The following is a 26581-nucleotide window of genomic DNA, read 5'->3' as shown; positions in this document are numbered from 1 at the left end:
AGAACGGCTATTAATAATCTTTCATTGCGTCATTATGATATGAAAGGCTCCAATACAGTGCGGCACAAAGCGCAGCTGATTTCTTGTCTTATGCGCATCCCGAGCGCAGAATGATGCGCTTGAAGCAACATGAGTCACAGCACGCAGCGCGTCGAGTCCGCATTGAAAAGTTTAAAGCACAAAGAAAAGACATATTGATGCGTACTGTATTATATCCCTATTTACACTGGCAGTTTAGATCGGAACGGGGAACTGTTCACATGACAAATTGCTAATGTGAAAGCTGTAATGTGGACCTGGGAGCGCACAGAGGTCCCGAACCCGAGACTACCTGGAGGAGGTGGTCTGAGTTCAGTTGCACTTGAACTGTGCCGTGACTTGCGTGAATGTAAAGGCAACAGGGACTCGGGTGTGCACTTGTTCAGAAAAAAAAAAAAAAAAAAAAGTACCCTGTTTGTGGTGATGTAAGATGAACGCAAATGCACCAGGGTTCAAAAAAATCGAATTATGAGGGAAACCAGACCAGCGCTGGAAACAATTGTGCTCAGACCGCAGCAAACGTGCCCAGTGTAAAAACGGCCTAAGAGCTGTACAGAAATGTCAGCGTTTTTATCACTGTGAGCCATTCTGCAAAAAGGAATGGCATTCAGAAAATACCTTTATCACCAGACAGATATTACTGAATTAGTTGTGCTAAAGGATCACACCTGTATCCGTGAAAGCCACCCAAAAGGTTGGGTTTTCTGAAGTTGAGAGTTCTGAAACTAATTTTAATTAGTTGAAGGGTCTTGAATATTGTTGTGGACAATGGGGAGCCTTGGAGTCAAAAATGTTTAGAACCAATGTCTTAACCCATCAGAAGTCTGAGGTGTTTTCTGCCCATCAAACATTGTGTAGGCCATCCTATAGAAAGAAGGAATGTAGTGAGAATGAGAATGTAGTAGCTGAATCAGTCAGGTTAAGCGTATATTCAGCTTCATAAGCAGTTGTCTTCTAGTTTGTTGTGCAAGTCTCTATTTTGCTAATGTTGGTTTTGATAAATTTGACAACACCAAGATGATGTAATCTGAGATGGAGCAGGAAAGCATTACAACGGTCTCAAGGGTATCTTTGTAGGAGGGAGTTTGGGGAAAAACAAGGCGTATCTTTTTCAGCTGCTTAGAATGGCTAACTGCTTCAATTCCCCAAAATAAAAATAAAAACACACCTCGTCAGCATTACATTACAACAGTAAAAAAGAAGTGCTCTTCGCAAACTCTCACACGCAGCAGGAAGTAAATGCATTCATAAATTCTCCCTTCTCACTCATCTAGCTGGCAAAGACCTCAGATCACCGCTCGCTCACATTCTGGCTGGGAGCAGCGAGGCTAAGATCCACTATGTCAGGGTTTGACAACGGCGCATGGCATACCGCTGAGCAAATATGCCTGAAAGCTGTGCTGTTCCACACGCCCCAAGACATTGAAACATTCATTAAAGACAGAGAACAAACTGAAAGGGCAGATTCCATCAGCCCACAATAACAAACTTACTCAGTTCACAACTCTAATAGAGAGACAACCCCTGAAAGGGTCCAGAATCTCACGACGCAGTGCATGCAGGGTCACACACACACACACACAATCACACCGAACTGTGGCGCCCGGCAAAATAAGAGCCGCTTAATGAGAGAGCCCTGGGGCACTGAGATGCCAGGATTCCCAAGATATATCCGAAGATCTGGTCTCATCCTCCCTAGCATCTCCTATGGTCACAGCAATGTCGAGGGGACAAACATCTAAAAATATCCTTATTGCTTCCATGCCACAGATCCAGTTTTCTCATAAATCACCAATATTCCTTTACAATTCTTTTGTCTTTCCACAAAGCTGCCCCGAGCGATAAAGATTTCCAGCTTAATTTACTGTTGGAACAATTCATTTCAATAAGTTGTCAGGACTGGGCCCCATTCCATTGACGTTCTAATGCATATATTACATTTTGTTCAAGATTTATGTCTTTATCAGCATTGTCTTGTCATCTTTGACAATAGACAAAAGGGGATGATATGTGAAGCAAATAGCATTTCCCAAAGTCAAGGAACGCAAAAAAATAAAACACAGACATTGAAATTTCATTATGTGGAATACATTTATTTTCTAACACTGTGTCCTAACCAGACATGATGCGACACGAGATAAGTTAAGTTAAAGGAAATTAAAATTAAAGGAAACAAGAACGACTATGAACTCAATGTGAACTTAAGTGTAGTCTATTAAAAAGCTTGTTTCAGTTAAATCTTTTAATAATGTTAAAATGGTGTAATATTTATGAATTTCAATTCGTAATTTTAATTGTACTTGTTAATTCGTTGCGAGTGCAGTGTGTTCACACTCACCTGATTGACTGATTTTTGATAGATTTTTTTTGCATCCTGCAGTCGTGTCGCATCTGTGTCGACATACAAATAACTTGCTACTGGAATCTTATTGCATCGCATCCTGGCATAGCTGGCAACTCATAGGGCAGCATAGTATGAAATCAAGGATTTAAACAGTCATTTGTGCGTGTCCTGTGACAGCAGATCTGAAAATTTTTGTGAAATGCTACAATTTACTCCTAAGACTTGATCTCAGAATAGTAACAGAAGTGGTTGGAGGAATTTCAATGTATTCCCAACTCATGGGGGATATGGGGACTTGTTTTTACGTTTAGTAAGCCCTGCAATGACAATGTCTTTTCTCAGTATGAACAAAATTAATAAAAATAATAATAATAATAAAATCACTCATAGGAAAAAGATCATTATTCATACCAGTATTTCCTATTCATTAACTAGACTGTAGCGGCCCGCCATTGTGAAAGAGAATTATACTTGCTTGCCCAAACAAGTAGCCTGATTACAACTTCTATATAATACCAAGGGAAGCAACGAAAGGATGATTCTGATTTGATCACATTCAGTGTAAAGAGTGAGACGTGAGTGAAGATTTGGGAAAACAAACAAGAGTTTCCATGTACAGTGGAATAACTAATAGATTATTGTTAAATTCGCTGATAATCGGGTGACCAGATCGCAAACCAGAATACAAATTTATGGGCTCACGCACAACTCTCATTCATCATGAATCCAAATGTTTACATGGCTGCGATGTAACATTAAAATGCGAACCTATTATTTATTTTGTAAACAAAGCTTTGTGCTTCAGTTCACGCGTCATAATATTCATGTAAAACAGCATTCACATACAAAAAAATGTGTTTTGATGTACCACCACCGGTGCTACTCAGCCATCGCTGATGTGGAGCTTTACACATCAACTACGGTGGAGCGGTTGTCAAGTTTACCGGCACTATATAATAATAATAATAATAATACATTAAATTTTTATAGCGCTTTTCTCAGCACTCCAAGCGCTTTACATAGAAGGGGAAATCTCCTCAGCCACCACCAATGTGCAGCATCCACCTAGATCATGCGACGGCAGCCATATTGCGCCAGAACGCCCACCACACACCAGCTTATTGGTGGAGAGGAGACAGAGTGATGAAGCCAATTAGTATGGGGGTGATTAGGAGGCCATGATGGACAGAGGCCACAGAGCAAATTTTTATAGTATATAGTATACAGCAAAGTAAATATGCCAAATGTAAGACTTTGACATGAAAGATAATGCATACATTTAATAAGTAAAAAAAAAAGGCCTTTATGAAGTAAATAACACCCTATGTAAATATCAAAAATATGCAGATTTAAGCATGTAAAAACAGATAGAACACTTATGAAAATATTGCTTCAGAATAAATTGTTTACACCACCAAATTTAAACAATTTTCTCCTCGCTTAATGTCGAGCCCTGAATAATATAAAATTATTAATATTATATTCAAATTTTTTGGCTTCCTAAAACACAAGTGTTAATGTAATGTATACCATATCACAACAACAACAACAAAAAGGTTGAAGTCCCCTTTAACGTTCCTGTACAAGTCAATTCACTAACTTTTTTCTTTGTTAAATTTGCACAAGAAATATGGGTTGGAGCTCTTAATTTTGAACTCTCTAAGTGCTCCAGATTGATGAATTTTACTTAAAAAAATACAATATTGTCCACAAACCCCCCTAGACAAAGGTCTGCCCACCACAGTCTCACAAAATCCTGTGGGAAACAATGCATACTATTAAGTGACATATGCATTACCTGGTTTTGTGCAGTTCTTCTCCTCAGTCTCATTGTCTCCCGCTATGGCCATAAGCCTTCGGCCCAAGTGATCTCCTTGAGCAGCAAAACCCTCCTGTTGCACCAGCCCATGACCTGTGTATGAAGATGCATCTCATTACATAAAATTAAATATTCAGAATGATCGAATATTAATCAAATCTCGGTGTTCAATGCAGGATTCGCAAACCGCTTGCTCTTGAAAGATGGTGTTCAAAATACTTAGTTTTGACTTGAGTTTTATTTTGTGTAGGTCTCCTGCTAACTGGCTAACTCACATTACTGTTTTACTGAAACACTTCTGCTAATCAGTTGTGGGCCACTATTACCTATAACTGTGTCTATTAATGCAGATTGTCTGTCATTCTCACTACTTTGAGAAAAGATTAAGCATGGAGCAAGAATATGTTTTACCAACATTTATGTTACATCAGTCATTCACGCTAGAGCTCGGCTAATGTATACAACATTGCATACATGCACTGTTATTGATACAGTTTCCACATGTTCACCGCAATATATTACAAAAATACTCGGTAAATAAATGAGTACAAGTTAAATAATCGGTTTGTTGATGGACATGCACTTGTTAATGCTGATGGTGAGGAATAACAGTTGCAACATCTCATAATGTACCTCAAACTGAGTAGTGCATCACTGAGAAACGTCCTGCTCGAGTCGTCCTTGCGATGGAGGTTCGGGTTCAATAACTAGTTTCTCCAGTGTTTCATCATCGGACTCGCGCTCGCATTGATATGGTAAAAATCTACGTCATTGTTCATTAATGTCTTTAGTTTACAGTGTAGGAAGCCTCAGGACAGCTGACGTTGTTATGGCAATGGGCATTTTTGTTTTCAATGCGCGGTACGCGGTAAACCAATCACAACAGACTGAGCTGTCTGGCTAATTAGAGCAGAGTAGCTCGCGGAAAGGCGGGATTTAGAGAGATTGATTCATTTGACAAGTCGTTTGAGATTTAGAATCATTGAAAATGTGGTGATGTATATTATGAGGAAATTAAACAGTTTTTTGACCTTTGATGCATGTAAACCTGTTGTAGAAGACTCCAAAACAACATAAGGAAACTTTAAAATAGCATAATAGGGGCACTTTAATCAATGTTCCTACAGGATGTGCATTGTATCATGGTTAGCCGCACCAGAGGGTATTTCTGGAAAATCTGAAAAATAAAAGGGTGTGAAGATTCAGCCATGCATACTGTCCTAACAGCCAGAGCTTGAATTAGGATTTCATGTCTGTATGTCTACGCTTCAGCAGTTGATTTCAGCACATCACTTTTCCATGAGGATATGCAATGAGGTCCAAAAAAACCCAGTATAAATCACATTTATCTTGTTATGAAACTAAGCATAGCACACATTTAGTTAGCCTAGTGGGGCATATTTATTGGACAGTTGGCATTACAGCTGTTAATCACTGAACACATTGTGTTTATTCATATTATATTATAATAAATAAAAAAAAACACTAAAAAAACGGCTCACCCAAAAACACATTCTGACAAAAATATTAAAATGTGTGAATGACTAGGCAGCTGTAGCCATAATTTGAGTTGGCAATCTGTTCTATTTTTGAGGATTTTCATGACATTCAATAGCATAGACACTTCTTGAACGCCTGGATTCTTTCACCAATGCGGTCTGATATCTTGTATTGTTTACCTTTATATGATGAACAGATTGAATTTAGGCTTTTATTTACATATAAACATTGAGCAGCGAACATAAACAGAAGCTCAACCGAACCTGCTTGACGCGCAAGAAAAAAACTCATTGGCTCTTGCACGTCAAGCGAACATGCTTGAGCTTCCCTTTTTTATTACCATATCAGATGTGTGCATTGATGAATGTTTATATGTGAATAAAAGCCAAAATTAAATGTCAATCATATAGAGCAATCGTGTCTCTTCAGAAAATGTTTACTAAACAGCTCAATTCATATGGATTCGTTTTATGATCTCTATGAAATTTTTGGAGAGACAAAGTGGTAGTTGCGTGGAGTGAACAATGGAGGGACATATCAAATTTCATTAAAATTCATTAAACACATGAAAGGTGAGTAAATGACAATTTGTATTTTTGGGTTAGCTGACCCCATTAATAAATCGGTCCAAAAATTACTCTCAAACCACCAGTTTCAATAAGTGCAATTACAAAATGTTCTTGACATTTTACTTTTGTCATGTCTAACTCAAAGTGAAAACTGTTACTGTGTTGCGTAAATGGTGAAATTTTTATTTGAAATTGTTACATTTTAAAATGTTAAAGGGGTGGTATTATGCCCCTTTTTACAAAATAAGTCTCTGATGTCCCCAGAATTTTTATAGTATGTTAAAATTGTCTCTTTTTGAGGGTGAGCAAAAACACATTGTTGTGTGTGTGTCCCTTTAAATGCAAATGAGCTGTTGCTTCCCGCACAGAGGGCGGAGCTTCAACAGCTTGTGTCCTTAACAGCTTGCAGACACTTACTAAAATGTCAGAAACCATTCTGCCTGTTATGTTCAAACCAGAGTCAGACAATGATGGAGAGACTCAAGAAGAAGTGACAACATGTAGAATGCAACAGGAAGTTTCTGAATGGTTAGTTGATGAATTTATAAAGCTGATGTGGAGTTAACTATCTTCAAGTCATTGATTAGCATATTCTGTCATGATAATCTATAAATCGCTTGTGTGGGAACTGTTGCAAGATGCCTACAGAGTGCCATGCTATTGCATTTGTGTTACGTACTGTATTGCAATAAATGTGAAAAGACGGATGCAACAGCTTGAGCAGACTCACAAATGTGCTCTACTACAACAACTCTTCCTCTTCTCATGGACTCAGCCCTTTGGCCTTTGTTGTGTGTTCCTGAGGGCAAGGTTTATGTAAATTTTAGGGTTTGTGATGTCACTAACCTGGGAAGAAGCTTGTGTAGTCCCTATCAAGTCGTTTGTTGTAGTCCTTAATTGATTTATGTAAAATAAAATTCCCTTTTCTTTGAACTTTGAGTGTTGTAACTTTGCAGATGTTGTTTATGCTCAAACAGCAACATTACACACTAACAAAAGTTAGAAAAGTGAAATCATAATCAACCACCCCTTTAAAATATTTTCGATCCCAGTTTAAAACACAGAAAACTATATAACAAGACTTTTATATAACAATTCCCCTGAAAAGTGCAACAAAAAAAAGAAAGAAAAAAACTTTATTAAAGAATTTTTTTTTTAACCAAAATAGTTTTTTGATGAGGGTGATGACAACTTTCATTTTCGGGTGACCCATTTCAATAAATACAAAAAAGATCTTTTATCTCTTGATTCTATGAATACTCGCTACCGTACATTAGTAGCAGCCAGATAGACACTGAAAAAATTCCACATGCTGAAATCTACTGCAGCAAAACCTGTCAAAATATTCCAACTGCTCCTAAATCAGGAACAGAATGACCCACTTACAGCTTATGAGAAGCAGAAAAAAAGTGCCAGTAAAGTTGTGTAACAAACTGTCACAGGAGGACAGGATAATAAACTCAACAGTCATAAAGTTCATTAAGCAGCATTTTCAGCCCGCACTAACTTATTTACAGCTATCGATGCCGATGGAGGTAAATGAGAAGATGCAAAAGAACAGGAATGAGAATGGGGAAGCAGGAGTAATCACAGGAGGAGTGCACAGCAGATGGACTCCTGACAGGCTCATCAAATATGCCAGTATTCGTAGAGCCATTAAGCAGAAAGCACATATTCAGCATCCTCATCATTACAATATCATGTGCAGGTAATCCCTTAAGCTGCTTGTAATTTTGCCGTAATTAAACTCAACCGCACCCACTAGTATTGCTCAGCTAGGTGGGCAATGCTGTACACTTTGTAGACAATGAGAGTAAGTGGAAAAGCGTGATACAAAATCCCCTGTAATGAGAAATCATTTGTGTCTGAAATGTGCTTGTACGACAGCGAAGGGCTGTACGATTAATCATATTTTAATCGACATAATGATATCTGCTTTGCTTGATTAATAAAAAATAATCGTCACCATATTGGCTCGCTCGTTATTTCTCCTGGGAACGCTTTTTTATTTGACATTTGGTTATCTTGCATTGGTAACAAGTCCTAACTAACATTGATGTTTGTGATTGCCAGATGTAAAGAGCTTAAATACGGAGCCCGGGAAGTCATCTGTGTGAGAAAAAAAAACATTCCATGGCGACGGTTTTGCAATCCGTCCGCACAGTTTATAAATCGTACTCACGAATTCTCAAACCGTTCCCTCGGTTTAACAAATCGTGCCCACAGATTAATAAACCGTACCCACGAGTTTCTAATCCGCGCTCTCAGATTTGTAAACCGTGCCTTCAGTTTTTGCAATCTGTACCCACAAATTCATAAACCGTGCCCACGCTTTCACAATCCATCCCCACAGGTTTGTAAACTGTACTCACGGATTTGTCTCGTCCTCATTTTAGAAGAACACCAGGAGGTTCGTTGTTAACAAATCTTATTGTATATCGTTTTATTGTGTATTAAGTGGAATAGCCTACATCAAATTGTCTTAACTGTGCATGCTTAAAGTGATTCTCAATTGTAGCGGGTATGGGGTGGAATATACGGTTTAATATGAATGACGTGCATAATATTAGCATTTTTTTAACATTGTCTAACCTGTATTAATTATGACTGATATTTGACGAATTGCTTTGTTCTTTTTTTGTAAGTTTTGGACAAAAGCGTCTTCTAAATATGTAGCCTAAAATCATACGTTTTGTTGATAATAATTAGATACTGGTTGTGTTTTTGTGCAGGTGCCATGGCTGGTTTAGGCCTGTTGTTGACAGCTGACTCAAAGATATTCATATTTTTCATATTCTATACAGTGGTCAGTTCACAGCAGTGACAGAAATAAAAAAATTAAGGGGCAATATTTGCCACCTTAAATTGATTTCCAGGGTCATTTTCACCTATATATGGGCATTTTTAGATGTATGCATCACCTTGCATGTCAAATTCTAACATTCAAATTAAATTCTATTAAAATAATAACACAATACCACTGTTCCCAGTCAAATTAAATCTTGTGAAAGGGGGCATAATAGGTGCCCTTTAATGATGTAAAATACGTCTTTGATGTCCCCAGAGTGTGTATGTTAAATTTTAGCTCAAAATACACAACAGATATTTTTTTACAGCATGTCTCAAATGTCATTTTTTGGGGCTCAGAAAAACGCACCGTTTTAGTGTGTATCCCTTTAAATGCAAATTAACTGCTGCTGCCGGCCCAGGGGGCGGAGCCTCACGAGCTCGCGCTAAGAGCCAGGACAATCTCATCTAGGGCTGTAATCTCCCAGTCGATTAGTCGATTAATTGGTCGATACGTTCTGGCTCGACCAAAATTCTGATTGGTCGATTTTTTGCCGCGTTCATTTCATCAGTTTTGCCACATTCATTTCATCAGGTGGAAAGCACTAATTGCTAATGGGGGTGTTTTCAGAGCACCCGTTTCACAGGTAACAGTCTGTCTTCAGAACACCCCCCTTGCTTTCACTTCTTTTGGATTAGCCCAACCCACTGGAGAAGAGAGAAGAAAGAAGGCTACTAGAAGGTTTGGTAAATATAATTTATTTAATTGTGAGAGCGTTTAATTCATAGTCAGTCCTCTTCTACCATGTCAACAAAGACATCGGCAGTGTGGCAGCATTTTTTTTAAATAGAAAACGGGAAAAAAGTCGAATGCAAATTTGCGCTGTGCCCACTGTTTGTATTTGTTTTGAGCCTATGCTTTATTTTTCAGTTATGCACTATATTTCGTTTCTGCTCTTGATCTGCTTTGTTTAATAAATAAAAAATGTTATTAAAGTGGACGTGCCTTTTGTGTTTAAGAGTAAAAGCTTTAAGTTAATGGTCTATTCGTGTCTCAGCCGCGAAGCTGAGCTCCTATGTTCATGCGAGCTGCAGAGAGCGGCTGAAATTATAGTGTCTGTCAGTTATTATAATACATATGACAAAAACAATTGTCTAAATTATGTTGTATACAGTATATTCCTCAAAAGTTATTGTGATGATATCACTAGTTGACAACAGTACTATTTTCGGAAATCATAGGCTCTGTTCTCTTACGAGAGGTCTCTCGTACTTGCGTAAGAATATCTTACGCTAGGGGAAAACCTCTTTTTCTTGAGATATTGAAGCCAAAAATGATCCTTAATTTTGCAATAATGTAAAACGCATTGCAGCAGCATGCAGACATGGGCGAGACAGCTCGCGCGCCCATTGGCTGCTCTGCGGCAACTGCACCAGCCTATCGATAGAGGCTCCTCATGACGTCAGAACCAATGAGGGCGCTTCGCGCCCAATACGTCATGTCCCGCCGAAATCGGGTGGGGCCAGGGCTATAAATACGGCCCAGAGAGGCTGGTTTGGTCAGTTTTTTATCTCTTCAGCGGGCTCACGCATCGCTGGATCCTGAGAGGAAGCCGCGCCGTCTGATTACAAGCACCCAGCGGGATTACTCTGCATCTGAAGCTGCCGGTCGACAACTCGCCGCCTTCAGTCGCCGTTCCTGCTGACGCTTTCCGGCGTACATATATCCTTTTATTGCTGTGTGTGTGTTCGCCGCTGCGACACTCACACTTATCTCCTCTCAAAGAGCACGAGCGTCTTTTTCAAGATGCCTCGTTCATCCTGCGGCTCATGCCGAGCTCCACTCAGCGACGGGGACCACCATGTCATCTGTGTTTCCTGCCTGGGTGAGGATCACGCAGCTATCGCGCTCGCCGAGGGCGGCTGCCCTCATTGCGATCTTATGCCTATGGTGACTCTGCGGACTCGCCGGGCATTTTTCCGTGAAGCTGCGCCCGCGCCTTCACCCGCCGAGCTGCCGCGCCGTAAAAAGCGCCGCGCTCAGCGGGTCCCTGAACCTCCTCCATCCTGCGAAAGCTCGCCGGTGCGCCCGCTAGCTTCACTGCCTGCTTCACCTCAGTTTCTCACCGCCGGTCAGTGGCCGCCGTCTGCCGCCGCTTCCGCCATTGAGGACTATGAAGAAGCTGTGCAATTGGAGGACGACAGTTGCTCTCTCCTTTCGGGCAGTGAGGATTGGTCGAGCTCCGCGGACCTCGCACCACCTTCTCACCGCCCCTCGGGGAAAAGAGCCAGCATCGAGGCGGAGCTTATGCGTCTGCTCGAGCAGGCCGTCGAGAGCCTCGGCCTTGAGTGGTCGACGCCCCAGCAGCCTGCACTTAACCGCCTGGACGGCTGTTTTCTTCAAAGGGACCGCGCTTCACAGCCTTCAAGACCAGCCCCTTTCCTTCCTGAACTTCACGAAGAGGTAGCTAAGTCTTGGAGCGCTCCCTTTTCAGCCAGAGTGCGTGCTCCCGTGTCCGCAGCATTCTCCGTAGTCGACGGTGCTAAGGACAAAGGATACCACTCTCTCCCTCCCGTCGAGGAAGCGGTAGCCGCCCATCTTTGCCCGCCCTCTGCTGGACGGCGTGCTAAGACGGCGCTGCCATCAAAAGCCTGCCGCACTACCTCGTCACTGCACGGTCGCGCTTATACCGCCGCCGGGCAGGCTGTCTCGGCGCTTCATTCAATGGCCATACTCCAGATCTTCCAGGCCAACCTTCTCCGCAAAATGGACGAGGAAGGACCGGAAGCTGTGAACTTTACGGATTTAAGGAGCGCGACGGATCTCGCCCTTCGCGCCACAAAATCCGCCGCGCAGGCCATGGGGCGGAACATGGCTTCTCTCACCGTGGCTGAGAGACACTTATGGCTTACGCTCTCGGAGATGCCGGACTCGGAGCGCTCCGCGTTTCTCGACGCCCCCGTCTCCGAACGAAATGAAACATTTTCTGCCCAAGCGCTCGAGCTCCGCAGCAGGTCGCTCAAAACAGCCGTCTGCTCGCAGCTCCCAGCCGCAACCCTCAGCTGCCGCCGCCCCACAGCGCCGACAGACCAGGGATCAGAGACCGCGCTCTCGCTCCGCCGGCCGCCGCGTGGGCCACGGCCGAAGATTGAGTTAAAGCCCGAGGCCTCTAAGTCTTCCTAGCCAGTTTACGGAAGCGACGGTGTTCAAGTCCCGCTGCGGCCGGATTTCCACCAAAGATTTTTGCTCGTTCAGTTCCAGTAATTGCGACTGTTCCAGCTTATTCAGCAGTAAACAAGTCGGCAGTACAGCCCGCTTGCCTGCACACAAACGCCGTTTTTACGGCGACCCAGATAAATCCCAAAAAGAGTGTATTTTCTGGTATTCCGGCCACGGCCGATGGTGTTATGAGTGTAGTAAAAATGCCCACTGCCCAGTGCCCATTCCTACACACAGACACGGCCCGCCACACACGGCCCGCACAAATGAAATCGACTTATGTCGGTTGTGCACCAAATGTAGTGATTGTGCCCACGTCCCAGTGCCCGCAAACACTACACGCTACATGTCTCACGGTTTCTGTAAAAACGAAACCAACGCACATACAGTCTGCACAAACAGACGGTGTTCTCAGCGTTATGCATGGGCCCGTTGTCCCGCGCCCGCATTCGCTCACAGACATATTAAACCCCACGGGGCTCACCACGCTCGCTCTCTCTCAGCACACAGCTGCAGGAGAACTGAGCGCGGGCAGGCTGCCCGCTGTGATCAGCGCGCCCCCAGTCTCGCACGCTGCAAACGCGGCGCTCATGTTACAGCACACTGATGCTCTCCGCGCGCCACTTGGCCGCGATCAGAGCCCAGATATCATTCAACCCCTAGCCACTCACGCGAAAGCGTGGGCAGAGCTCCCCGGGGTATCGAAGTGGGTGCTGAGCATTATAGAAAGAGGCTATTCGCTACAGTTTGGTCGACGCCCGCAACGCAAAGCGGCGCGAATCGAAACTACGGTGAAAAAGGAAGTAGCACACCTACTTCGAGCCGAAATAGCGAAGTTACTGAGCAAAGGGGCTATAGAACCCTTATCACAAGCTCAGAGCGAAGGGGGCATGTACAGCAGATATTTTCTGGTACCCAAGAAAGACGGGGGTCTCAGACCCATTCTAGATCTAAGACGACTAAACAAAGCACTTCTGAAACGACGGTTCAGAATGCTCACGACCAGGAAAATCCTCTCGCAAATTTGCCAAGGGGACTGGTTCATGTCGATAGATCTGAAAGACGCCTATTTTCAAATACAAATAGCGTCACGTCACAGGCGATTTTTGAGATTCGCCTTCGAGGGCCAGGCATATCAGTACACAGTCCTTCCATTTGGCCTTTCCCTGGCACCTCGCGTATTCACGATGTGCATGGATGCAGCGCTCGCACCCCTCAGGCTCCGAGGCATACGAGTGCTGAATTATTTGGATGATTGGCTGGTTCTAGCTCGATCACAGTCGGAGCTCATAGAACACAGGACCATATTACTCGATCACCTCGAGAATTTAGGTCTCAGTCAATTGGGCGAAGAGTTCGCTGTCTCCCAGTCAGAAAATATCTTTTCTGGGCACAGATCTGGACTCGCTGTCTATGACAGCACAGCTGTCGCCGCAGCGCAGACTAAGCATTCAGCGCATGACAGAGATTTTTCGCCACGGCGCTTTGGTCCCGCTCAAAAAATTTCAAAGGATGCTGGGTCTCATGGCTTCAGCATCCTCAGTGCTTCAGCTGGGTCTGCTTCGCATGCGCCCGCTGCGGTACTGGCTGAAAGCGCGCGCGCCGCGCAGAGCTTGGACCTCCGGTCTCGCGCGCCTCAAGGTCGATCAGAAATGCGTCACAGCTCTGAAACCTTGGACAGTGACCGACTGGTACCGGTCAGGTGTAAGCCTGGGGACTTCCTCGAGTGTGAAGGTGGTGTCTACGGACGCCTCAACCTCGGGATGGGGAGCGCTGCTCGAGGGCAGACCGTTATTCGGCCAGTGGTCGGAACGGGAAAAGCTTCTGCATATAAACTGCCTGGAAATGATGGCAGTCGACAACGCGCTGAGGCGTTTTTGTCCCCAGATAAAAAGACACCACGTCTTGGTCCGTTCGGACAACATGTCAGTGGTGGCTTATATAAATTACCAAGGAGGTATCAGATCCAGAATCCTTCACAGGCTGACGGAACGCCTCCTGGTCTGGGCTCAGCACAATCTGCGCTCGCTCAGGGCAGCGCATGTGCCCGGCCATCTGAATGTGGGACCAGACAGACTGTCCAGAAACAATCTGCCGACAGGAGAATGGTCTTTACATCCACAGACAGTCAAAATGCTATGGAGGACATTTGGCAGAGCGGAAATAGACCTATTTGCGTCTCAAGAGAACGCTCATTGTCAGGAATTCTTCTCCAAGAGCAGGGATGCGCTGGCTCACGTCTGGCCCCGCTGCCCGCTCTATGCGTTTCCCCCTGTCACGCTCCTACCCCAGGTGTTAGAGCGAATCAGGGAGAGCGGATGCCCAGTGCTACTCGTCGCCCCATTTTGGACAAACCAAGTCTGGTTTTCAGTCCTGATGCAGCTGACGAGGCGAGGCGGCTCTATTCCTCAAAATGGTCTGTGTTCACTAGCTGGTGTACAGCGAGTGGCACTTCACCCTCACGCTGTGGGGTGCCGGAGGTTCTCTCCTTTTTACAAGAGCTTCTGGATAAGGGCAGAACCCCATCCACGCTCAAAGTTTATGTGGCGGCCATAGCAGCGTTCACTGAACCACCGCTTGGCCAGTCATTAGGAAGGAACGATCTGGTCATTCGCTTCCTTAGAGGAGCTAAGAGGCTGAACCCTCCCAGACCACCCTCAGTTCCCGTTTGGGACCTTTCCACGGTTCTGGAAGCCATGAAAGGTGCCCCATTCGAGCCAATACAGTCAATAGACCTGAAACTCTTGTCTTTCAAAACAGTGTTTCTTCTGGCTCTCGCTTCAGTGAAGCGCATAGGGGATTTGCAAGCGCTCTCAGTGAGCGCGACGTGTATGGAGTTTGGGCCGAATGACTCGAGAGTCATACTCAAACCAAAGCACGGATATGTTCCTAAATCCCTCAACACACCGTTTAGGGCACAGGTTATCTCCCTGTCGGCCCTGCCGGTATCTGAAGAGGAAGGGGACGCAGGCTTCCTTTGCCCGGTCAGGGTGTTAAGAGCCTATGTGTCTCGCTCATCTGTTTTCAGACAGACGGAGCAGCTCTTTGTTTTGTTCAGCGGACGTTCTAAGGGACTAGCTGCATCAAAACAGAGTCTATCCAGATGGATAGTTGATGCTATAGCGCTAGCTTACACATCCAAGGGCCTGCAATGCCCGATAGGTGTCAAAGCGCACTCCACAAGAGGCATGGCCTCGTCGTGGGTTTGGTCCAGTGGGATTGCCTTGCAAGATATCTGTATGGCGGCAGGCTGGGCCTCCCCGTCTACATTTATAAGGTTTTATAACCTCGAGGTTCCCGCTTTACAAGCTAGGTTGCTCTCGGTTTAATTTTTAAGTATTGCCCGCCCGATGCTATCGGCTCGGGATGCTGAAACTGCTAGAGCGTCAATCACTGATCGCCTATATACTTCTGTGGGCAATACGTTAGTCCCCCATATTTACCAGTCCAGGCTGAGTTCGCCCTGGCTGTGTGGAACACTTGATATAATATGCTATTATCAGAGCTCAATGTTACAGAAATGATGCTATTCTAGCCCCTCTTCCCGGATTCTCTGTGAGTCCCTTGTGATTAAGCACTGTGTGAGCCCCGGGCACCTGCCCTTGGGACGTTAGTGTTATGTCTCAAGCACGCACGGCGTTTTACATTGTGTTCCCCTAGCGTAAGATATTCTTACGCAAGTACGAGAGACCTCTCGTAAGAGAACGTACTCGGTTACTAACGTAACCTCGGTTCTCTCTAGAAGAGGGAACGAGTACTTGCGTATCTTGCCGTGCATGCGTCATGTTCTGATTCGCTTCAGCGATGAAAAAAACTGACCAAACCAGCCTCTCTGGGCCGTATTTATAGCCCTGGCCCCACCCGATTTCGGCGGGACATGACGTATTGGGCGCGAAGCGCCCTCATTGGTTCTGACGTCATGAGGAGCCTCTATCGATAGGCTGGTGCAGTTGCCGCAGAGCAGCCAATGGGCGTGCGAGCTGTCTCGCCCATGTCTGCATGCTGCTGCAATGCGTTTTACATTATTGCAAAATTAAGGATAATTTTTGGCTTCAATATCTCAAGAAAAAGAGGTTTAACCTCTAAAAAAGATATTCTTACGCAAGTACTCGTTCCCTCTTCTAGAGAGAACCGAGGTTACGTTAGTAACCGAGTACGATATTGCGCAGGTGCACGTGATGCAACGCTGTCAGAGCCGACAGACTCGTGTGACTCATTTCAGTGCAAAATAATTAGGTCAAAAACGATTTAATATACTGCAAATAGCCTACTTGTTTTTTATGTTTATTTATAATTCATTTAGGCGATCAACAAGGCTACCAAGTACTGCGCACAGTGCGCAGCTAATTAATTTAACGTTTTTTTTCCTAACGTCATTTTTAGTAGATTTTTTGTCGAAAATTTCAGGATTTCAGTCGACCAAGATTTTCTTACAGCCCTAATCTCATCTGATAATATCAAAACAGAAACTCTCAGTAGCGGTGTTCATTTCGACCCGGAGTCGGACAATAATGCCCACAGAGCCAGAGAATATATGCTGTATGGAGATAGAACAGGTATAGTTTAGTTTAATTATGGTTATTTGTCATCTGCTTTTATCCACTATTAATACAAGCCTGCTGTAGCAGACCCCGTCCGAATGATGACCAAAATATACTGATGAGTTCGATTAAGTTTATTGTACCTCACACAAAAGATGAAGCCTTAGTTTTACTCCAGAAAATCACTGTAAGAGCCGAATAAACACAGTATATAAGTGCGCATTAAAGTCTTATCTATAAACTCTCTCTCCCTTTCATTATCATGGAACATTCACAGCGAAGTACACAAAACACTTGTTACAACAACTAACAGTAAACAAATATATACACACCTTTTCAGTGGGTGCTTAATCAACTAGTAAACTGTATATCCACGACTGGATGAGCTGTCATAAAGTGCACTCTCTCACTTTCATTTTTGCCGTGATCAGTAACGTTAGCCTGTCGCTCCGGAGACTGTAAGCTGGAGCACGAACAGTACAGATCCATCCTCGAGTAACAACGAGAGTAAATGAAGACTGATATGTTCATTCTTACATCCAACAACAAAACACCTCAATCGCTTAGGAGACATTCTTGTCTACAGTTGCTCCAGCGTCGAAACAATGGCGGACTATGTCCAGCTCACTCAGGGCGGGTCTATGCTCAAACTGCAGTGTCAATCAACAGTCGTGGGAGGGGCCTGTGCAAAGTGACGTCACATTGCCCCGAATCTGAGAACAGCTCGTTCTGAGACAGTGCTTATGATTTATGGGGATTTAAAAAAAAAGCACTTGGTGGATTTGTATCATTATAGGGTGGTTGTGTACACACACTGCCAACACACATTTATGTTCAAACACCATGTAAAAGTGAATTTTGCATAGTAGGTTCCCTTTAAATCAAAATCCATCTTTGCAGTGCAGACGTGACACAGAAGCGGCATCAGAACTGCCATTAATATATTTACAATCCATTTACAATTGCATTAATAAAGCTATGAGAATTTTTTTAAATTTTTTTATACTGTATATAAAAAGTTCTAATTTTAACCTTTTAATTAAAGGTTACTTTAAATATGAAACTAAAACTGCCAGTAGGTGGCGGCAAGTCACTGTCTTGAGTTGAGGGAGTCATTCATTCACCCGATTTGTTCAAATGGCTGATTCATTCAGGAATCAGGAATCATTAAACTGACGTGATCAAAACGCAGATTTCGGTAAAAAAAAAATAATAATCGCTGTCTGTTGCAGGGAGACTCTGTTACGGTTTCATATTGAAATTCTTCATCGGCGAAATAAAGGGAAAACAATATTGTCAATAAAATGTAACAATATTTATTTATACATAGTGTATAAAATGTAACACAATGTTAACTCATTGATAAATTAACTGTTGTATAAAATAAATATTTGCAATTGTTCACGGGGAAATGGCACTCTTGCTCATGTGATATTGTATATAACAACATAATATGATATAAATATAAGACAAAAACTATTTTGGGGACATATAACTTAACACATCACTCAGTGAAAGCACGAGAGACAAATGCGATGTCAGTGTCTCGTACATAGTTAAAACAATGATTACAATATAGACAATACATAATCCCACACTCTTACGCACAAAGAATGAACTTACCAGGGTTCTTGCAGGTTTCAGCAAGTCAAATTTAAGACCTTTTTAAGACATTTTAAGACCATAAAGTTTGAAATTTAAGACCTACACGACGCATTGCCAAAAAAAAAATTCAAATCAAAGAATTCATTTTATTTCAATGAATTAAGTAATTGAAAAAACATTAATTTAATTTACAGATAAAACAATCACATTAGTAACCTTCCACACCCAACAATGTGTGTCAGAATCAGAAATATTATTTTTTTATAGAAAATTGTACTTTGCATATTATACTGTAAAAAACACATAGCCTAATTAGTTGATTTTAGTTGATCATAGTTGATCATAACTAGAGATGAAATGGCATGAACATTTCATTTCAATGATTATTGTGACAAAAATGACCACGGTTATCACAGAATCCTGTTCAAAAAGTACTAATACAACACAATGTCGAAAACCAGCAAATAACAAATAAAATTAGCATCAATATGCACTTTTTGTTTACATAAACATTAAAATAATATCATTAAAAATTATAGCCAGATTTTAAAAGTGTCTTGCAACATGTTATATACTAACATGTACAAGTTCAAATAAAGTTGACAAAAGTTTTTTTTATAAAAAGATAAACCTCACATATTTCAGACTTTAAATCATTTTTTATAAAAAGATAAATTACTGACATTTACAATGCACTTTAGCTTATCTTTTATTATTAATAGTAAAATTCGGTCTGATTTTCCCGTGGCGTCTGTCGTTGCTATGCAACCGTGCACTGCGCTCTCCACAATGACAAAGAAGTTTTAGTGGCTAATGGATTTCCCCCGGCGAGAAACTCTTGCTGTAGCTCTGCTTCAAGATTTATTTACGGAGAAGAGAAAAACACCCGTAGTGTTTGGGTGCACCCGCATCCTTCCAGTTGAGTGAGCTTTCAATGTTGTTACGGAAAGGGGCGAAGCTGATTGGTTGGTTCTTGTCACATGACCTGCGGTGCGTTTGCGGCATTCTGAAGAGTTGAGATTTTTTTTTATCTCGCTGCGCCTGGAAAAAAACGAGTGCGTCGCTTCAATTATGAGCGCGCGCGCGCCTACATTTGAACGAACTTGAGCGCGCAAAAGATGCGATATGTGAACGGCCTGTTGGAGAGACCTTTTTTAGACCTGACTAAATGAAATTTAAGACCACGGATGAAAATCTGGCCGTTTTTAAGACATTTTAAGGTCTTCAATTTAAAGTACAGAATTTTAGACTTTTTAAGACCCCGCGGGAACCCTGACTTACAATTGAACTGACATTACCCATTATCTTCTTCTCTCCTCATTTCGCGAGCAGGAGACAGACAGATATGCTGCCGTAAATGACGCGAATTGTCACGTGAACAAGCAAATCCACAAACAAATAAGTGTGTTCAGTTCAGTCTTAGAATGTTTCAGCTAGTTGTTTAAAGTAGCGCTATGCAGTTTTGGCAATTTCTTTGCTGTTTTCTCTGCTGTTTTCTCTATAGAGCTCCCCCTACAGCTTCGGAATAGATATTTGACAACACTGTCGTCAAAACTCGTTGGCGACTCTCCCCCCTCCCATCTTCTCCCTCTGGTCTTGTGCATTTGTTTTCAAAGAAGCCGGCGAACGCACAGAGCCATGTCCACTGAGGTATGTATGATACACAGAAGGTTAGCATATAAATGTTTAGATAGTGTATGTGTGCAATACCGTAAAGGCTCACCGGCCCAAAGTTGCAAGGGTGGTTTTTCCACTCACAGGTGCTAGGGGGGTGCGAGAAGACCACTATTCAACCCGAAAGAAGTCATAACCATTCCAATGACTCCAAAGCTGTTCAGTTAAGGTAAATTAAGCTACAAAAAAACTACATAGTTCCCCTTTAAGTCTGTCCCTGGCTTTACATATGACTGATTTGGACGTTGAGTTTAGGCTTTTAAGGAGGGGTGAAAGTGCTTTAAAGGAAAGGAACACCTGCACAATGATCATTTTATTTTGATTATCATGTTTTTATAATAGTTGGAAGCCAAAATCGAAACTAAAATTTGATTCATCGCACAGCCCTACTGGTGTGTAATAGTTTTTCAAATAAGTCACCACGCATGAAAGACACATGATAGAGACAGTCATTGCTGTATTTTAACATTATTACGAGGACATAAAAGATCACCATCTTTATGATTTGTTTGAAAAGTAGATCGTGGATGTCTTCAAGATCGATCACGTTATAAACTGTCAGATTGCCCACCCCTAGTTGTGGTGTTCTTAAATTTTAGCTGGTGCTCTTAACTTTAAGTTGGGAAGTTAATTTCAAGCCCTGCAAATTAAGTTCTCTTTCATGGCTTATTGCACTCGAATGGTCAAATACAATACGAACAGATAAAGCATGAATAATAACAAATCAATAAATTGTATCATATTTTCTAGGGTTTTCGCAGCAGTGTTGTAACATAAGAACCTCCAAACATGATCAAAATCAATTTTTCTTCAAAGGATTCAAGGATTTCTATCAAATGAGACCACGTACTTGATGATAGCTTGTTTTTTGTTTTATTTTTTGGTAGAGTTCCATCACTTTTAAAGGTATAGCGGAGGATCTTTCCAAATTTTAGATAAGACCCGCCCTCTCCACTTTTTGAAAAGTTTGATTGATTCACCAGAATGATTGACAATTAGGAGGACCAATAGTATAGATTACCCACCAGGAAGTAAAACATCCTCCGCTATACCTTTAAGTATGCCACTTGGATTTTAAATCATTAAAAATGCCTTTAGGGTGTAAGGGGTTAACAGTGACAGTCAACAGAGAGCTTACATTTCACTAATATAAAGCTTGAATCAACGGGATCGGTATCGGCCGTAGGGCTGCAACTAATCGATACAATTGATTAATATCTATAATGAAAATAATCAACAATGAATTTGATTAGCCGCACCTGCACGCTTTTCCCGGGAAACCATCAGCCAGTCACATCACTTTACAGTAGTGAATAAAATTTTCTCTGGACAAAATGCATATGGAAAACAGCAGAGGACACAGAGTGAGCTGCTGCGGGAACGGTACATAATCCAAGTTGTCCGAAACATCTGAATGCTTTATATTTATAAGCGCTTCAAACAAAAGTACCATGTCTTGCCTTCTCATGCATTGACAGAGCAACGTGATGTTTAATGCATGTGACAAGTGTTTTCTTCAGCGCATGGGCTCTTACATTTTGTTGTTAGCCTATATCCTTATCTGTAAATGTTAAAAAGTTGTGCGCGTCAAACAGACAGAGCGTAGTAGAATAGGAGCACAATAATTCGGACTAAAATACACATTTTGCTAAACTATATTTGTTAGAAATTAAGTGAAGGTTTAAAAATATACATGTACTGTAGGCCTAACACAAGCAATCATATTTATGAGAGCAGTAACAGTAAAGGCACTATTTTTGGAATAGCCCATTAATGTAATATAATTACTCTTTATAAAAGTGATTTGTGAATGTGCGTGATTTCTTCATGCCTCATACAAGTTAACAATGTACTTTAGTTTATCATCATTTTTAATTTTGTCATTTTAATTTCTGCTTTAAAATACTTAGCAATCAGTTGTTTTAGGCATACAGCATAGCCTTCATATTCACTAGATTTGTTTTCAAGGGCTTTATATTACACATCGTTTGGCGGACAGCATTGGGTAGGATATGGAACAATATTGTTAAAAATAATTAATTTGATAAATATTTTTAACGTATAATATATATTTTTTTTTTCTGACCTTTTTTTTTTGCTACAACAGACTTTGAGACTAATCAATAAATGCTGATGAATAGTTGCCTTTGTCTGCATACCCTAGTTTTGCACTGATGTCAAAAGACTGACAGTGACAAGACCTCATGTTGGCAAAATGTTTTAATCTTTTAACTATCAAATGTGACTAATAGGCTTGCTGCAATAGTCTGTGTTACTGGTGATCAGCTGCAACACCAGTTACATCACTTGTAACTGGTTTACACATGCGGCACCGCCGTTTAGATTTTTATAATAGTAATAAAAATAATTTAGTTCAGTAAGAAAATAGACACTTCAAATTAAAAGCTAAACGCGTTGCAGCACAGATCAGCAGCAGGAGTCAGATTTCACCTCTCTTTGCCCATTTCACCTTATACTGACATGACGATGTCGGAAGATTTAAAAGCGCCTATTTAAGCGAGTTTGTCATTTTACTGTTTTGTTGTTTTGTTTAAATAACAATGAACCCACCATTCAAGCAACTGCCAGCCTCAAATTCAAAATGTAACGTGCACGGCCGCACGGGATTCATAACGGTGCGTGTCCACTGGCGCGGAGCAAGTGATTTCAGTTCATTCCTATGGAACTTCAACTTCCATAGGAATTAATTGAAAACGCTCGCTCTGCTCCGCACCATTATGAATCCCCGTGTGGCTGTGCGAATCGAATTAGCGATTTAAAAGCGAGGCGCAAAAGAGGTAAAAACTCCAACGGGAGTCGATAATACATGACAGATTAGTCACTAATGCAAGTGGAGGTAGGCAGACACCGATTGAGTGCATTACCATGCACCCGCACAAATGCGACCATGTCAAATTTTAACTCACACTCTCATTTTTTGATTGGGCTCATTTTCTCAATTATTGGTCTCATTTTTTTTTTGTCACAGTCTAGAGCCCTGAAAGTGTCACTTTGAATGTCACAAGAAGTGCAAGAAGCAATGTAGTATTTTGCAGAAATGTTGTGTTTTTTGCAATAAGCCTGAGTTGTTATAATGGTATTATATATATATATAACATGGCTTGGTTGAATTCTAATGTAGAATGCGGTCTGTTATTTCTTGATAACAGAGTGCCGCTGCTAAGTATAACAAACCGTTGCCATGCAAAGCAGAGCGTTGCTATGGACGCAGGATTCTAACCGTAGAGACGGAACGGACTATTTTCTTTAGCGGAAGCAATACAATCGTTTTTAAATCAATAAACTCCTTTTTAAATCATTCTTTTGTGTCAAATTATTGATTTATTTGGTAGGTAGCCGTGTAATAAGCGGGATAATGTTAGAGCGAGGCGGTTGTTATAGCGAATACAACCACTTCAGGCTGATTCTTCCTCCGCTTCGCCTCGGGGTCCTGATCAGCCTGTCGGGGTTGTATTCGCTATAACAACCGCCTTGCTCTACATTATCCCTTACATATCATAGTTTGGATACTGTGCTGTCTGTGTGGATCTTTGTCTGGCATTGATTCCATTTCCTGCATCCTCTAGGTACTTTTCATCTCCATACTTAAATTTAAGCATTTCACTTTCATTCGAGAAAAATTTCACAATGAACATCGCTAAACTCCCATTAATTAATTTCATCAGTGCTTTTTATAACGCAGAGTGAGTGAGTGTGCATGGTTGGCAGATTGAGAAGATTACGGTAAGTAAAACACTGGGCAGAAAATGTATTCCTTTAAGAGAAAAGACCCGTTTTTATTTATTCTCTTGACATCTGGCAACCCCAGGCAGAAAGCTTGTGAAGGCTTGTTACCAAAGCAAGGTAATGGAAATGTCAAAAAAAAATAATAATTATAATAATAAAAAAACTAAACTTTTCAGGACAAATATTTAGTAAGGCAAATACCGCAACGATTATTTTTAATTAATCGAGAGAAGCAGAAATCGTTATCACGATTAAATTACGATTTTTCATGCAGCCTTAACATTACAACCTGACACAAAAGTTTGTGCTTTCTGTTTTGTTTTTTGCACAATGATAAATTGTATTTTAAGTAATTAACTCCAAAAATCATCAGGTATATCAGCGAGAGAGCGACCCGCAACAACACTTATGGAAAAATATCTGTTTTTGTTTGGTTGGTGATGTATTTTCAGTCCGTGTCTTTCTCTTTGTGACACCTGAGGAACTAGTGTAAGGAATTCATCAAGCGCATCATCGCACAGAGAAAAAGACAGTACTCTTGAAAAGCTAGCACCAAGTATAATTAATTATTGCGTAATTAGCATAATGTTTAAAATGTTTAGGGGCATTGGTTGCATATATTTGCTGTGTCTCACCTTGCATAGCCCAGTTATCATTTGCTGATGGAAACGGATGTGAATAAAGATGGTATTTATATTTGGTTGTTAATGCATTTGCACTTGCAAGTTCCCAATTAAAAGAATGAAATACGGTGTGTTTCTCATCGCTTGGGTGGTGGGAGGATAGGGCATGGAGTGCGGGCATCCACTGGCAGAAACATAAATCAGCGCCTATGAACGATAGATAAAACCAAGTCCCCACCCTACATTTTTTCTTTTTTTGATATCCCATTAAAGTCACATGTACATGACAACATGGAAGAAAGAACTCTGTCCCTACTTCTGTGACTTTTTCCTTATTGTGAAGTATATACAAGTGAAACTGATTCTAGAAAAAGAACAAAATGTAGGACAGGATTTTGATTTTGTCCATCGTTGTGGTTTGCTATTGGTGCAATCTCGCGTGAGTGACAGGTTGATCCCGCCTTCACGTCAGTAAACACGTCATCAGAGAAGAGAAGAGATGTTGCTGCAAGAGGGAGGGGAAGTTATTTTGAGGAAAGATTACAAGAGATTAGCTCTTCATCTACTACAGTACATTCAATGAAATGTAATATTCATGAAAGTACACCAAGGAATTAATGCAATGTAACATTCAAGAAATTCAAGTAATACTACATTAATGAAAGTAATTTTTGTCACAGATATGACTGTGACGTTGACTCCTCCCTTCAAAATACTGACCCGCCCATCTAAACGTTTGAGAGAGTGAGACTATTCAAACTCTGACAGCTTGAAATGGCAGCTAACGTTAGTCGTCGAATGATATGAAACGGTGCATTTTTTTTTCTTTTTTCATACCGTTACAGTCGAACAGAAACAAAGACTATGTGAAAATGACATTTTGGAAATTAAACAGCTTGAAATCAGCGTTGTTTGTCTCATTGCGTTAGACTTAAAACACACACAAATGAGAATATACAGTACGTGTAACTATGAACCGACATGAATACATACACACTCAATAGGCTATCCCGCAGAATAACGGACTGCTTCCAACAGTCTTTGTGTAATCATTTGAATTCTGAGAGAAAAGGATGCTCGCCTCTGTTAATAATTCAACGTCTGACGTCCCAAAAAAGGACAAGTATGTATTGCTGCCTTGTATCGGCGAATTAATAATACATTATACGATAATGACCCTCATAATTAGCGATGTAACGTTATAGTATCACCAAAACATATAGGGACAATCACTTACCCGTTTTTGTGAGCAACGCCGACATACACCACGCCAATAACAGGACGCTGCAGATGAAGCACACCTGCACGAACAGCATTTCTCTCCTTTTGCGAACTTTAAAAATTTTGGTGATCATGTTCTTTTTTGACATACGGCAGCTCTGCTCCAGCTCCGTGGTCGTCTGAGGCTGTGTCATTTTGTAAGAGTAATTTCTGCTCCGAATCGAAGCAACACAGATGGCCGGGACCGCAGGAAATCAGGCTCGGGATGAGGTCCTCCTCATGTCCAGCGCGCGGATCCCGTGTTCAGTGTGGCTGTGGCAGGAGCGCGCTGCGGCGTGCATGTGAGAGATTCCGTTCCAGGTGCCTCCACGCGCTCGTTCTGATGTTGTATTATTAAAGCAGCCCGCTTGAGAATTGTGTCCTGTTGCGAGAAAAATGCAAATTATAATCAGCTGAAATTAATCACTGGACAGTATGCACGGTATGCAGCCGGGCTTCACAGTTGTCTGGTGAAAATATGACTAAAAACCACATTTCCTTTGGCATAAGAACCATAGAGGGCGAGCTAGGTATACTGTTATTTCATGAAATATATAAGAACCGTGTCAGTAAACATTTTCAGGGTCCGTGCTCTCAAGTTGAGGTTTCATCTCTCTCTCTCATGCAGCTGCCGACTACATGTGAGGGACTGTTACGCGCGTTCACGTGATGCCGCTGATGACGCATACACATGAGATACTACACTCACTAGCCTACTATAATCCTTGGAAAAGGCATGGCTTCTACCATACAAATTGTGTAGGCTATTTCTAATAAAGCAACTGAAGGTCATTCTAAAATCATACGTAAAATAGCCTACTATCACACTAATGAATTAGGCTATATCAGTTCT

The 26581-nt window shown here is 41.7% G+C and overlaps 1 protein-coding gene across 5 annotated transcripts in view; it reads right to left on the bottom strand.

The window, feature by feature from the left end:
• The window catches only part of slc24a4a (solute carrier family 24 member 4a), a 63735-nt gene extending 37367 nt beyond the window's left edge, over nt 1-26368 (bottom strand). For 4 of the 5 annotated variants that reach the window (XR_014199177.1, XM_082143257.1, XM_082143259.1 and 1 more), the window contains exons 1-2: nt 25706-26368; nt 4182-4295 (exon numbers count right to left, since the gene is read on the bottom strand). Coding sequence is in view for 4 of the 5 variants with exons in the window: in XM_082143257.1 (XP_081999383.1) it covers nt 4182-4295; nt 25706-25883 (292 nt within the window). In the remaining variant the exon portion in view is untranslated. The remainder of the gene's footprint in view (nt 1-4181; nt 4296-25705) is intronic. The other variant, XM_082143258.1, reaches the window with a different exon arrangement.
• Between the last annotated feature and the right edge of the window lie 213 nt (nt 26369-26581).

The sequence above is a fragment of the Leuciscus leuciscus genome (assembly GCF_965113295.1).
Source record: "Leuciscus leuciscus genome assembly, chromosome: 17".
In the NCBI taxonomy this organism is placed as follows: Eukaryota; Metazoa; Chordata; class Actinopteri; order Cypriniformes; family Leuciscidae; genus Leuciscus; species Leuciscus leuciscus.
This window is presented reverse-complemented; position numbering and strand designations above follow the sequence as displayed.